Genomic DNA, 13,986 nt, shown 5'->3' with positions numbered 1-13,986 from the left:
CTGATGTGACTTGAGTGGACTTCAAATTTGGGGTCTATTAGCATTTAGAAGGCATTTAATGGGTTTTTGTTTCCATGGTTTGGTAACAAGATTGTGGAGATTGAGCAGATCTCCATTGGGAATAGAGTTAGAAGTAGAGGATTGTCCGGAACTATTGCCACCTGCAACAAACTTAGTATAAAAAGGAGTGCCACTTTCTCCAGTGCTACAACTAGTGTTTAGAGAGAAAACCTAAACAAAGTTATTAGTAAACTTTCAAAAAATTATTATTAATCCATTATAATAGTAAATTAATCGTTATAAAAATAAATATAATATATTTTAAAAATATAATTGAACTAGATACTAAATTCAATATTTTATTATTAATCTATTATAATAGTAAATTAATCTTTATAATAATAAAAATAATATATTTTAAAAGTATAATTGAACTAGATACTAAATTGATATATAAGATTTTTTTTGTTTGTGAATGAAGTTTACTAAATTATTATTTATATTTAACCACTCGTTTATAAAATTATATATAACGTAATGCTCCACATTTAAATTTAAATTTATAATTTTGTATAAGATTAAATACGATGAAACCATACACTAAATGCATTTTTAAATAGAAGAACACAAAAATTGAGAAAAGGATAATAATAAAAAATGAAAAATCATAACAGTAACTACACATCCATGACTGCATTTAAAATAACATAATTTTGATAAAGAAATCCCTAAATGGTTAATATTGTTAAGGAAATATTTTTTCACCCAACTTCTATGCACTACACCTGTTTAGTGACCACGATTTCCTTCAAAATCAATTTTATGAGAGAGGTGCCTTTATGCAACCTTAATTTCTCATAGGCTCATCCCGTTCCACCAGAGTTCCTCAGCGATATATGGCTGACCTTTGCCATATACACCCTAGGCAATATAAAGCATTCCCTCTCCAGCAAAACTGAAGTCTTCTTCCCCAAATCGAGAGTCTTTTTCCCCAATCACTGCCACATATATAGCCGATTTTCAAACATCTTAAATACTGACACCCACTAAACTTGGATTGCTATATAATATGACTCGCGGTTTCTAAAATAAGACGGCCAAAATTGGACTTCCCCTGTTCTACTTCTAATAGCAAACCATGCAACTGCCTTCAAAAACCAACCTCGATACTCACAAAAGAACCAGAACAGCGTTTTGCAAACCATGCAACTGCCTTCGAAAACCAACCTCGGTACATCACAAAAGAACCAGAACAACGTTTCTCAGAAAACTGTATTCGTTTCTGGAGAAACAGTTTCTTGGACCGAGAAACGAAAACGGCCGTACAAAACGCCGTTTTCCATGCCGTGCCGTTTTGTGTACGTTTTTTTCTGGAAACGAAAGCTCCCGTCCCATTTCTGGTAACATAGGTACTTATCTGTTCTCGAAGAATAATCAAGAATTCAACAAGGTTGAGACATTCTCCTCCCAACCTTGAGAAAGGCAATGACGTCTGCTTCTCCCCCTGAGCTTCCAGTGCATGACAATAGACAATAATTTGTCTTTCTCTTTGAATCAGGGAATAGACATCGAGACTACAGTCCAGTCTATTAATTCTTTGATCCCAATCTGTAATGGAATTATCCACTGGCTCAAATCTAGCTCAGGATATCCTTCCCTAGCAACGTCTGCCAATTTTTACAGACCTTCCTCTTTCCTTTTGTGTCAAGAAAATCTGAACCCCCTTCTTTCCACTGAGATCCCCTTTTATCTCTAGGAAAGAGGGGTATAATTGTTTCTAACTGCGTAGAAGTTGGAATTCGTTTTCCGGTCTTCCCTCTTGAATTATGTGATTTTATTCATCATATTAAAAATAAATATCACTAGGCTTCCACGAGCCTTATTTATGATAGTTTCAAGTAAGTAATGTAGGGTGTTACAAAGAACATGTGCATTGTATTTTTAGTCCTCTTCCATCACCAAACATTGGTATGGACAATCCAGCCGTGGTTAACTCCTTGAACCAGGAATGATTGCATATTGTATTCAAATTCTTGGGTTTTTTTGTTTTACTGCACTATTTAGATGTTGGCTTTTAGTTTGTCCCATCTGTTATTCTCGTAGTTTCGGTACTAACTTCTGGCCGAAAAAAACACATGGGCGTGAGGCCGAACTTTTTTTACTTAACAACGTCTTAAGATGTACATCTTAAATTAATTAATAGAAACTTGCTGGTAAAAAACAAATATTATTGGGTAATAATAAATGGTCAAATTCCATACCTCACAGATTCTAGACTTTGACGCTTACGGCAGCGTTCGTCGCAAGAACGAACGAACAAAGTCAAAGTCCACAAGCACTCAGCTTTTCTTTTTTGACGTCTTCAAAGCTTGAAGCACTAAGTGAACACTACCCCTTCACAAAGGAGCCAAAATATCCATAATTAGTCATTTTACTCACCGGTTAATTGGTCAATTCAACGCGTTCTTTTCAACGAAAACATCACGAGATTAAGGACACGTTGAATTGAATGGATGGCGAATAAAACAGAAACCCACCACCAAGCCACCTTTTCTATTGGAATCGACGAAAAACTGCATTTTCTTTCAATCGTGGGGTATTGAATCTTAACCGGCTACTCATATACAAATATATTTATAGGGGTAGTTGGAATGTATCTATAGAGGCAGTTGAAGTATTATATATATATATTTATATATTTAAGTTAAGATTATGGTTTTTTTTAGTTTTAAATATATTTTTAATGTAAGAATGAATTTAATGCTTTCAAAAAAATTTAAATATTTGTGTATTATTATTTATTTTAAATATTTGTGTATTATTATTTATGATTTTAACAATTTCCTTTCCAATTTTGAATAAAATCAATAAAAAATTAATGGAAATCTTAGTCATAAATATTTGCGAAATTATTACTTTAAAAGCCAAGACCACAATTACATTTTATGGAAAATGTACACCATCAAATGTGAACAGGTCTTGAAAATTAGTACAATTTGACGTCCTACTAAACATTTTATTTTTCTTCTATCAATTTCTGCACGCCACGCATTTTATGAAAAAACGTACATGTGAGCAGATCTGGAAAAACAACGCAATTTGAAGTTTTACCAAACGTTCATCTCCGACACCTGTCTTTCCGTGATAAGAGGAACAAGTGACACAATCGACCGCTAATTCCACCGAAACAAAACACAAATGTAGATAGTGAAGAGGGTGGATCGCTCTATCTTTTTGATGGGTCGTTACTCCACCTAATACTCGCCACAAACACTAACATCCTCACCTTACCTTATCGTCACTTGACTTCCCGTGACCCTATGGCGCATATATCTCTCGCTGGTTGCCTTATTTCCCTGCTTTACATTCATATTCATACTTCCTTCATATTCATAATCTCTGGTTTAATTCGATCTGTTAGCCCCTCTGAACTCACTGTTCGATCAAGCAATGGATATTTTAATGGGAACCGCAAGCAACACCATAAACAGCGTTATTATCGTTCCATTCATCCGACAAATCATCCAACAGATTGATGATCTTATTAGCTTGGATGAGAATCGTCAGCTTCTAGAAGCTCAGTTAAATCGTATGAAGAGCCTGTTGCTTGATATTACCAGTCGTTTCAAAGATCAGCAGAAGGCCACCCCAGATTCTCTGAGGAGGTGTTTGGTAAGAATGCAACATTCAGTTGGAAATGGCAGACAGTTGATCCATCGCTCACAACGTCCCCAACAGTGTTTTGTCTGTCTCTTCGGCAAGCGGGCGAGGGAAATCAGAGAGTGGACGGAATCTTTTAACGAGCTCTTTGTTGATCTTCAAACCGACTTTTCCATGTTTTGCAGCGCTCAACAGATTGTCTCGGCAGCACCACAACAGGCAGACCTACTACTTCAAGACGAACCAGACACCGGAGTGGTAGGGTTGGAAAATAATTTCGCCCAGATAAACCTTGAGAGGTGGCTCACTGAAGCTCCCCAAGTCCGGATAATCGGTGTATATGGAATGGGTGGTGTTGGGAAGACAACATTGCTCAAGAAGGTTTACAACACGTACAAGGTGAGTCAAGTTTTTGATGATGTTATTTGGGTAACGGTTTCTCAATTTCCAATTCTGGAGTTGCAGAGTCGAATCGCTTATACGATCAATTTAGACCTGGCAAACTGTCCTAATGATGTAGACATGCGGAAGATGAAGCTGTCTGCATATCTGAGAACAAAGAAATTTCTTATGGTTTTAGATGACATGTGGAGAATATTGAATCTGGGAGAATTAGGTGTAGAATTTAACAATCCCAAAGGCAGCAAAATTGTATTCTCTACTCGCAACAGAAATCTGATTCGAGAAATGAGGGCACAAGAGTCCATCAAAATACAACCACTGTCCAACGAGGAAGGATGGGAGTTGTTTTGCAAAGTGTGTTTTAAAGACGGCCATGTTCAGGATGGTTTCAAACATGTTGCAAGGGAAGTGGCAGACGAGTGTCAAGGTTTGCCCTTAGCAATAAATGTAATAGCCTCAACGATGTTTGGCAACATAGATATAAATGAGTGGAGGCTCGCTTTAAATCAGATGAAAACAGTGGATCCGAATTTTCCGATTATTCATCCTCGGATTGATCAAGATTTGTACCAGCGACTCAAATGGAGTTATGATAGCTTGAGACACGATAATTTGAAACGCTGTTTTCTATTTTGCGCCATCTATCCTGAAGATATAGCCTTTCAGTCTGACTACTTGGTGCAGATGTGGATCGCAGAGGGCCTGGTGAAGAGCAAAGATGCGGCGAATTTGTTGGACACGGGGTATAGCTATGCAAAGTTACTCCGTGATCATGGCTTATTGCAATTTTATGCACCCGGTTGGAATAAGATTCACGATGTTATTAGGGACATGGCAATATATATAGGAGAAAATGAAGAAAATTGTATATTTAAATCGGGTCAAATGCTTCAACATTTCCCCGGGGCCGACATCCCAGAGGATTGCAGAAGAATATCAATTTGGGGCAATAACATTACGTCTCTCCCGACGAAGGCACTGAGATGTTCAAACTTGGTGACTCTAAATCTACGGGCAAATGAAGAATTGGAAAAGATTCCAGAAGATTTCTTCCTCAACCTTCCTTGTCTCAGAGTGTTAGATTTATGTGAAACAGGGATAAAATCATTGCCAGTATCATTATGGCAACTCCAGAAATTGGAGTTTCTCACATTAAGTGGGACTGAAATTGAGCATATCCCTGAAGGCATAGGTAATTTATCTCACCTTCAATTCTTGCGTTTGGGCTATTGTAGAAAGCTGAAATCTTTGCCCTCTAGGATAGGAGAGCTTAAAAATCTGAAGTATGTTAGTCTTCTGGACTGTGATAACCTACAGGTGATTCCCAAAGAGATTACAATGCTTTCGAATTGTAAAATTGACCCTGATTGGATATTGGAAGTGTTTTCAAACTGACTACGTTAATACAACCGAATCCTTGAAATGCCCACGTCCTTGAATTTTGATATATTTTATGGAATAGTTTTATGTTATTTATATATATAATTTTGAAGAAAAAATAATATCTTTTATTAAAAAATGGAAATTACATTCAATATATGTATCCTGTTCATTCAAAAATATTCTGATAGTTACCAAAACTAAAATACAGGCTTGATTTTCCAGTCTTATCATATCAATAATCTGTATCAACAAAATAAGAAAGAGCATAAAAATATACCGGTCTGATACACAAGCCCTATCATGTCCATGACATGTCTTATAAAAATATAAAGGAGCATTATTATAAACAATAGCCCTCTCATAAAGGAGCATCAATATAAACAATAGCCACCCAGTGAAGTTGATAATAACATAAATAAAATAATAGTAAAAAAAATAGATTATATATATATAGATAAAGTTGTAAAAATATTTAAATATTGGTTATAACTGATCAATAAAATAAAAATAAGTGTTTTAAGGTAGTTTATTCTTTTTAAGTTTAAGTTTGAAATTATGATGTAGGAAAAATTGCATAAAAAATTACAACAATGACTAATAGGAAAATTGAATCTTATATTCTTATTTTGTCATAATAAATTTTGTGAAGTAGATAAATTAATTGCTTACTTGCGCACAAAGATTTGAATAATTCTAATTTTCAGTTTTACTCTTACACAAGTACTGAATTAAGCATAAATAATGATAACCTAGTAAATATGTTATTAGACTTACAATTTCACCTAATTGTAATTTTCTCATAAAAACTTATAACACCCTATAACATATATATATATATATATATATATATATATATATATATAATTCATATTAAAATCAATTAACTGAAATTAAAAATTTTAAAAACATAAATATTATAATTACATCACATTTAAAGTGGGATAGATTAAATTAATATATTACAAGTTTTAAATATCAATTTATTTTAAAAATGTAATAAATATTTTAATTTAAAATTAAAACATTATAATTAATCATTAACATTTGAATTTATTTAATTTATTTTAACTTTTAAAAATTATTATTATTATTATTTTGTTTTTAAATTATATATAAATAGTTACCGGACATAGAGTAGATAGTGATAAGTGTTTTGTTAAATATTTAATGGTATAAAAATTAATGATCTAATTCTAAACATTATTTTGACAGCCTAAATACCTTTGAGTCATAACTGTTCGGACTAAAAATTAATAGTACCAATAATCTCACAACTCATATAAACTAGTAAAGGAAAAAACTATATAAAAATACAACTCGTATAAACTAGTAAGGAAAAAAACTATATAAAAATATATTTTTATATAATATAAATATTTAGAAATTATTTTATTTTAGATTGTGCTATGTACTATATACAACTAGAATATGAAACCGTTAATGGGATTTAAACAATTTGACTTCTGTTTTATGAAACCATTTATGGGATTTAAACAATCTGACTTCTGTTTTATTATTATTTAGTAATAATAAATGGTCAAATTCCATACCTCACATGTTATATACTTTGATGCTTCTCGCAGCGTTCATCACAGGAATCAATGAACAAAGTCAAAATCCGGAAGCGCTGAGCTTTTATTTTCTCGACATCTCTTAAGCTTGAAGCGTGAAAGTACAGACATTAAGCGACTACTACACTTACACTTTAAGCCAAAATATCCGTGAAAGTACAGACATTAAGCGAATACTATACTTACACTTGTTACAATTTCTCTCCGACGGCAAGTGTGTTTGCGGGAATTTGGTGGGTTTTTAAATATTTTTTTTTATAATAAAATAAATTCAGCGTTATTTAAATTTTTGTTATACTCAAAAACTTGACAGCAGTAACATAAAGTTTCCAAAATTCCTGTCAAAATTCCTTTTAATTTTCCCAAAAAAATTGTGACCTCTTTAAACTACGGCAAATTAGTCATTTTACTCGCAGGTGAATTGGCCAGGGACCTGCCAAGGCCGACGTCGCCAAAATACAGGTGGAGACCACAATAAGTATTTCTGCTACGATATTTAATAGATGTTACTACAGCGAGTGTATGTTGTAATGGTCGGGACGGCCGGTTTTCACGCCCCTGCCCAGTATCGAGTCCTGCAAGAAGCTGCCCTGCAGCGTATTTGGACCATGGCCATGGCCAGTGATGTGACGCATGTACTAGATACAAATGTATGATGTGATAATATACTGCTTCTTCAACTGGCCCTGCCCCCTGGAAAAATGCTGCTACAGCGAAATAGACAATTGAATTTCGATGGATGACAATCGTAGACAATTGGATTTCGATTGTCATCCAATCGAAATCAATGAGAAACTGTATTTTCTTTCCATTGTTGGGTGATTGAATCTTAACCGACCAGTAATGCAACATAATTATACAAATTTGGCGTGTATTAGGTGACAGTGAACCATAATTATTCAATTTTAATTATAATTTTAACGAATCTCTATTAAATTTTAAATAAAATAATTAAAATAAAATGTTAAAATTTTTAATCATAAACATGAGAAGGTCACAATCACAACTATATTTTATAAAAATTGTACATGGTCAAACGTAAAAAGATCTGGAAAATCCACACAATATAATCTTCTATCAAATATTTTCTTTTTCTTCTATCACATTTTAAACAAAATTAATATACTGAAAATTTTGGTCATAATATTATTACTTAAAGTACCACGACCAGAACTTTTATGAAAATTGTACAAGGTCAAATGTAATCAGATATAGTAAAAAAAACAACGCAATTTAATGTTCTACCAAATCTTTTCTTCTTCTATCATCATAGATATCCCAAGATTATTGACTATAAGACCACAACAACCCCTGCATTTTACCCTGCGTTTTATGAAAAATATACATGGTAAAATGTGAGTATATTTGGAAAATCAGCACCATTTGAAGTTGGAAAATCAACACAATCTCCCTTTCTACACAATGTGTCTTTTGAAAGCTACGTTCTATCGAACACTTACTTTTTACGGAACTGAAAAAAAAAAAAGAGGGTCTTTACGGAACTGATGAAAAAAAAGTGTCTTCCGTCATAAAAGGAACATGTGACGCAATCAACTCTCACTTTGATGGTTTTTACTTTACCTTATAATACTCATCTTTGTCATAAGAGGAACATGTGACGTAATAAACTCACTTTGATGGGTTTTACTCTACCTTATAATACTCATCACAAACACAAACGGGAACATCTATTCACTTGATCATCGCTCGAAATAAAGTTACCAACTTAATGGTAACTATCAAGTTTTCATTGTTTTAGAAAGTTGTAAAAAATTATTTTATTTTTTTTTGGTATATTAAGTATTTATTACATGATGAAGTCAAATATTTTGATACAATAAACATAATAGTGCCAGTGTGGTTTCTAGTAGATGTCGATGGATGATCAACTATTGCTTCAACGTTTTTCAAATTTTGAGGTGGAGGAGGAGGCACTGGCTAGTTAATACAACAAAAGATGATGGATGGTCAACTACTGCTCCAACATGGTCTAACAAACTCTGAGGTGGAGAAGGAGGTGGTCGGTATGCTCTATTAGGAGAAACATAAGGCACAATCCTCTATCTCTGGCATCTCATCATCAAGTGATTGAGGAGGTGTACTACCTGATGGATCACCGACACGCTAACGACCATGATCCAATGGTGTAGTACTACCAAAATAATCATGATCACCACCCTCATCATCATGATCACTGCCCTCACCTAATGTATCTGCCACTAAATGCCTTGCATTCCTCATTCCTGCTAGTAGCCTACTGGCTCCAACGATATGACACATAAGAGACATCATCTCGCGCTGATAGTCCTTGTAGAGATCCATGAACCTCAGATCTTTGTTGATATCTCGAGCCCTCGCAAGGCAAACTCTTTGGCCAATTTATCACAATAGTCCATCTGAAATTGCAAACCAACCCTATGGCCCCGGACGCCCACATCCCCCTAAGGATGTGCCTCACCCTCTTAGGCCTCGCCCATCTCCTCATCTCCTCCATCTAATGGGTGGAGGAGGCGTGTCCCCATCGAAGGTGCTGAAATCTACAAAATATATAGTACACAACAATAATTAGAAATTTTCATTTAATACTTTATTAAAACAAGTTAAAGAATGTGCTAGAATATATTTTATTCTAATTAATTAAAATAATAAAATGAAACTAGATTAATTTAAAGAAAACACTAATATTACCTTTATCATCTGGAGGCTCACCCTATGTGAAGAGGATATTGGGACATTGTCTCCAATCAATCCCCATATATGGAAACACCAATGTAACAAACACATGGTCATCCTCACTGGAAAATAGTGCCAACACCTCATCAAAAATCCTAGCTGAATACTCCAGCAGGCCCCTCTTGGGCATCATCTGCCCCCACATACGCACCTAGACCACAATGATCGGCCTAGGAGGGTGACGGTCAAATGTAGGCCTCGTATTGGGAAACCTCTCAAAAAATAAACAAAAAATCTCTAAAGTGAAAGGGAAGGTCACTCTCTAATGTCTCAATGCACAACATCTATTTAAAGCCATGCAAAATTGCCTCAAAAAAATGGCGGACCATCTGATCCAATGTGGCACCTAAATCAAAGAATCAACATGATACAAAAGGGGGAAATTAATGCATTGCCCATCAGTACTAGAGTGTGCAATGGTGGTGACTAATAATGAGAGGCACCTAACTTCCTATGCAGCAAAAGAAGAAATTCATAGTTGTCTACCATAAACCTAAAAAAAATTGGACAGACCACATGAGAATCAATATATCTTTGAGTGTAAGAAAGTTGAATCTCAACTGCAAGCCCATGGGGGACATCAGGGAGCTAGGGAAAATACCCCCCTCACTTGGTTAGGCTAGTGATAAAGTATATGTGCCCTTCAGAGGGCCTATACCATTCCCCAGGACCAACATGGAAACCCTTCTTCTTGGCACTCCATTAACGGATTATATGCACCAATAAGATAGAGTGTGCCTTCAGGTATGTGGCCTTCTCATAGTACTTGAGGAGGCCTACACTCCTTAAGATCACTCGGGTCGCTGAAGTAATAGGGTGACTGTATATTTACCTATCCCTCTCTCTGGCCTCCCATGGTCATACCATATTGTATGGGTCCACCATTTTCTCATGCTCCTACTGCTGCCCCCACTACTGAAGTCTCTGCTACATGATTGACATATTAAATAAATCAACCTCATACATAAAATACTATTTTTTTTATTAAATGAAAAATGTATTTATAAATATGGAAAGATAACTTTTGATTAAAAAAAAAAAATCATTAGTGCATCAAAAACACTGTCATGCACCAGCTCTAATGCGTTGTAAAAAACAGCCACACTAGCATTGGTGCGCACATATGTATGACGCATTTTTGTTGTTTCATAAATTTAAATTTTCATATAGATGTGTCACACTTATGCACTAGTGCACACATATAACCTTTTTGTATTGGTACGGAATGTTCAAGTTATCGAACGCACCGAGATATAGCTATATTTTTAAATATTATTTTTGCAGTGCATTTGGTAAATATGAACGCACCAGATGCAACCTAAAAATGGTATGAACCAATGTACAATTTATAACTTCCCTAGTGTGGTTTGCTTACAAAACAAACCGCAACAGTAGCATTGTGTTATGTTCATGCACCGAACTACGTTGCACCCTGTAAATTTACACTGTGCAACGATATCGGTGTGAGCCAAACGTATCGAGCACACTGCACATGGATTTTTTTTTTCAAAATCAATTGAAATTTTAAGCTAATTTGCAATTATAATCTGTTAAAAAGTTAAATTAGAGAGAAACATAGACATTACTGGGACATTTTCTCATTGGGGAGGCATTGCTGACATGTAATGGAGAAAAACAAATTTTCCCTCGGTTTTCAAAAATTGGAAACTAGGGCACTGAGCACGGTATGGAAGGATAGTGAGAAAGAGACTCACTGAAGTTAGGGTGCTTGCATGAGGAAAGAATGTGACCAGTGCTTTAGAGCACTCCAGCACTATAGATGGTACAAATGAAATTTACGGTCAAGATGTTTTTTTTTAATTCAACCCTCCTCCAATGCGCTAGAATAATTGCATCAGTGTAGAAGATATCCAAGAGCACCACGCTTTTTTTAAGCTAAAAATTATATAACATTGTGTTTTAATATAGTGACCGCATCGATGCTTTGTTGGACTATAGCGCCGCTCTTTTTTTAAAAATTGAAAACTGCCTAGTGGTGCTCTTTAGAGGATGCCCTAGGGTATTTTAATACATTTACAATAGTAGTGCATCATTGGAAAATAGCGCCGCATTTTTTTTAAATTAACAAACTATAGCGGTGCACATTTGGTATGCACCACGGCGTTTTACTACATGAAGTGCACCGATGCTTTGGGTGTATATAGCACTGACAATTTTTAAAATTTAACCTTTTTTTGGTGCTATCAATTAGCCAAGCACTGGTGCATTGTGTTATTTAGTGCACCGTGTTTTTTTATTTTATAAAAATAAATTTTCCACTATGCACCATGTTTTATGCATAATCAGTGCTTGTATGGATAGTAAGCAGTGTTACATTTGTAGATTGTAGACGTATTGTCCAAAAAATATCTACTAAAACATATTCCCGTTCACCTCTGCTACAAACAGATTTTTGAGCTATTTTTATAGAGGCTTCAACAAAACCCTCTGCTAGAAAGTCTTTTCCTTGTAATGATATTTATCCTTTAGTTAATTAGTTATACTTCACCACTCACCAAGTTAACTCATTTAAACATTGAAAAGAAAAACTTGGTGAAAGTGTTGAAACATTATGATAGCGTAATTTTAAGAAGACATAGATATGAAGCTACTTAAAGTAATTCCAAATGAGTGTTTGAAAAATTTTGAGTAAAATAATAAACCAACTGAAAGGCAATATCAATTTTCAATGCGAGGAGAATGTAACAAAAGAAGTAAGTTTTTGTGAAGCAACTAAAAGCATGCATCCATTTAATTATTCCACTTCCATGTGTGGAATTACATAAATGACTTTATTCCCATCATATCACCAATTGAAAGATATCCATTTAATTATTCCACTTCCATGTGTGGAATTACATAAATGACTTCATTCCCATCATATCACCAATTGAAAGATAAACAAAATGAATTGATGATGTGAAGCGTGTAAAACCAAGCAAGGAAGACCATAAAATCAATTCTTTAAATCAAGATGAGCAAAATAAAAAACAAGAAAATGATAGCGGGTTCAAAAATTTATTATGGGACCCTTAATTCTTGGCAAAAATTAAGACGGCTTTTCTCTATTATTAACGTAATTGGGCCTAAGTTTATTAAAACCCAAATGTCACATTTCCCAAAATTCTTAAAATTGTACAAAAATTCATGTCTCTCACATAAGGAAAATTTAATATTATAAATTTAAAATTTTCAAGTACTTAATATCTACTCTATATGGAAACAATGAATCCAAAATAGGAAAATTTAGTTTATAATATTCTCATATTATTGAACGTCTAGTGAATGTCTATAACCCAAAGGGTTTTACTTGTACTTCCCACACTTTATAGTTTTTTCAACTTTCTTATATTAAATTTTACTCTTTAGATATGATTTGTAGAAAATTACAATATGCAATTGGGTGAATAACGCATAATCATACAAGAGAGGATCTTATCTTAAAGGATAGACGTAATAATTTAAAATTTTGACCCCAAAAACCTCCCTTAAACTATCAATGTGGAGAATTTCTTTAATGTAGTAGGATGAGACATGGGATTCAAAGAAAATATTGGCATAAACTCTTTCCACTAATTAAAGAGAATCATTGTGATTTGAAATATGTCTTAGTGTTCCTCTATAATCACTAATCAATGCAAAAGAATTAGAACATAATGTAGATGTTTTCACATAAATAAAACCTCATAACAAAACATTAGGGGAATTTTGAGGTCTAAAATGGGTCTCCTAGGGAAATTATAAAATAATAGTGGAAATAATAAAATAAGATTAGATTACATCATCGAATTTTAGAGAGAGAGATACCAAAAAAAAAAAAAAAAAACTAAACTATTTTTTCAACTTATCTCCCTATGGGTTTATTCAAATTTCAAGGGTTTTATTTTTTCAACTTATCTCCCTATGGATTTATTCAAATTTCGAGCGAAAACCCTCGTTGGATGCATAATTTGATTCCTCATCCAAGGAATACCCATGTTGCATATTTTTTCTGGAACTTGCCACATGAAAAATGAGAAATACATGAAAACGTAATTGTAATCACATTTTTCATGTATTTCTCACTTTTCGTGTAGCAGGGTTCATCAAAAGTATGCAACATGGGTACTCCTTGGATGATGAATTAAATTTTGCATCCAACGACTACTCCCGCTCAAAATTTGAGTAAAACCTTAGGGAGATAAGATGAAAATATGAGTTGAAAAAATAGTTTCATTATTTTATTATTTTTAATATT

General features: G+C 34.0%; 1 protein-coding gene across 1 annotated transcript; it reads left to right on the top strand.

The window, feature by feature from the left end:
* Nucleotides 1-3,381: 3,381 nt before the first annotated feature.
* LOC149149585 (disease resistance protein RFL1-like) lies at nucleotides 3,382-5,457 on the top strand. Its single transcript, XM_089442522.1, has one exon. The coding sequence runs from the start codon at nucleotides 3,451-3,453 to the stop codon at nucleotides 5,455-5,457; it is 2,007 nt and encodes a 668-aa protein (XP_089298648.1). The 5' UTR covers nucleotides 3,382-3,450.
* Nucleotides 5,458-13,986: the final 8,529 nt, after the last annotated feature.

The sequence above is a fragment of the Pinus tabuliformis genome, chromosome 9 (genome assembly GCF_031772625.1).
Source record: "Pinus tabuliformis cultivar Carrire ecotype Pingquan chromosome 9, CPIR1, whole genome shotgun sequence".
NCBI lineage: Eukaryota > Viridiplantae > Streptophyta > Pinopsida > Pinales > Pinaceae > Pinus > Pinus tabuliformis.
The sequence above is the reverse complement of the archived record's forward strand: the minus strand, read 5'-3'. Positions and strand labels throughout refer to the sequence as shown.

Bases quoted from the DNA above. Each gene is read 5' to 3' on its own strand.
- LOC149149585 (XM_089442522.1), top strand. From the start codon at position 3,451: ATGGATATTTTAATGGGAACCGCAAGCAACACCATAAACAGCGTTATT.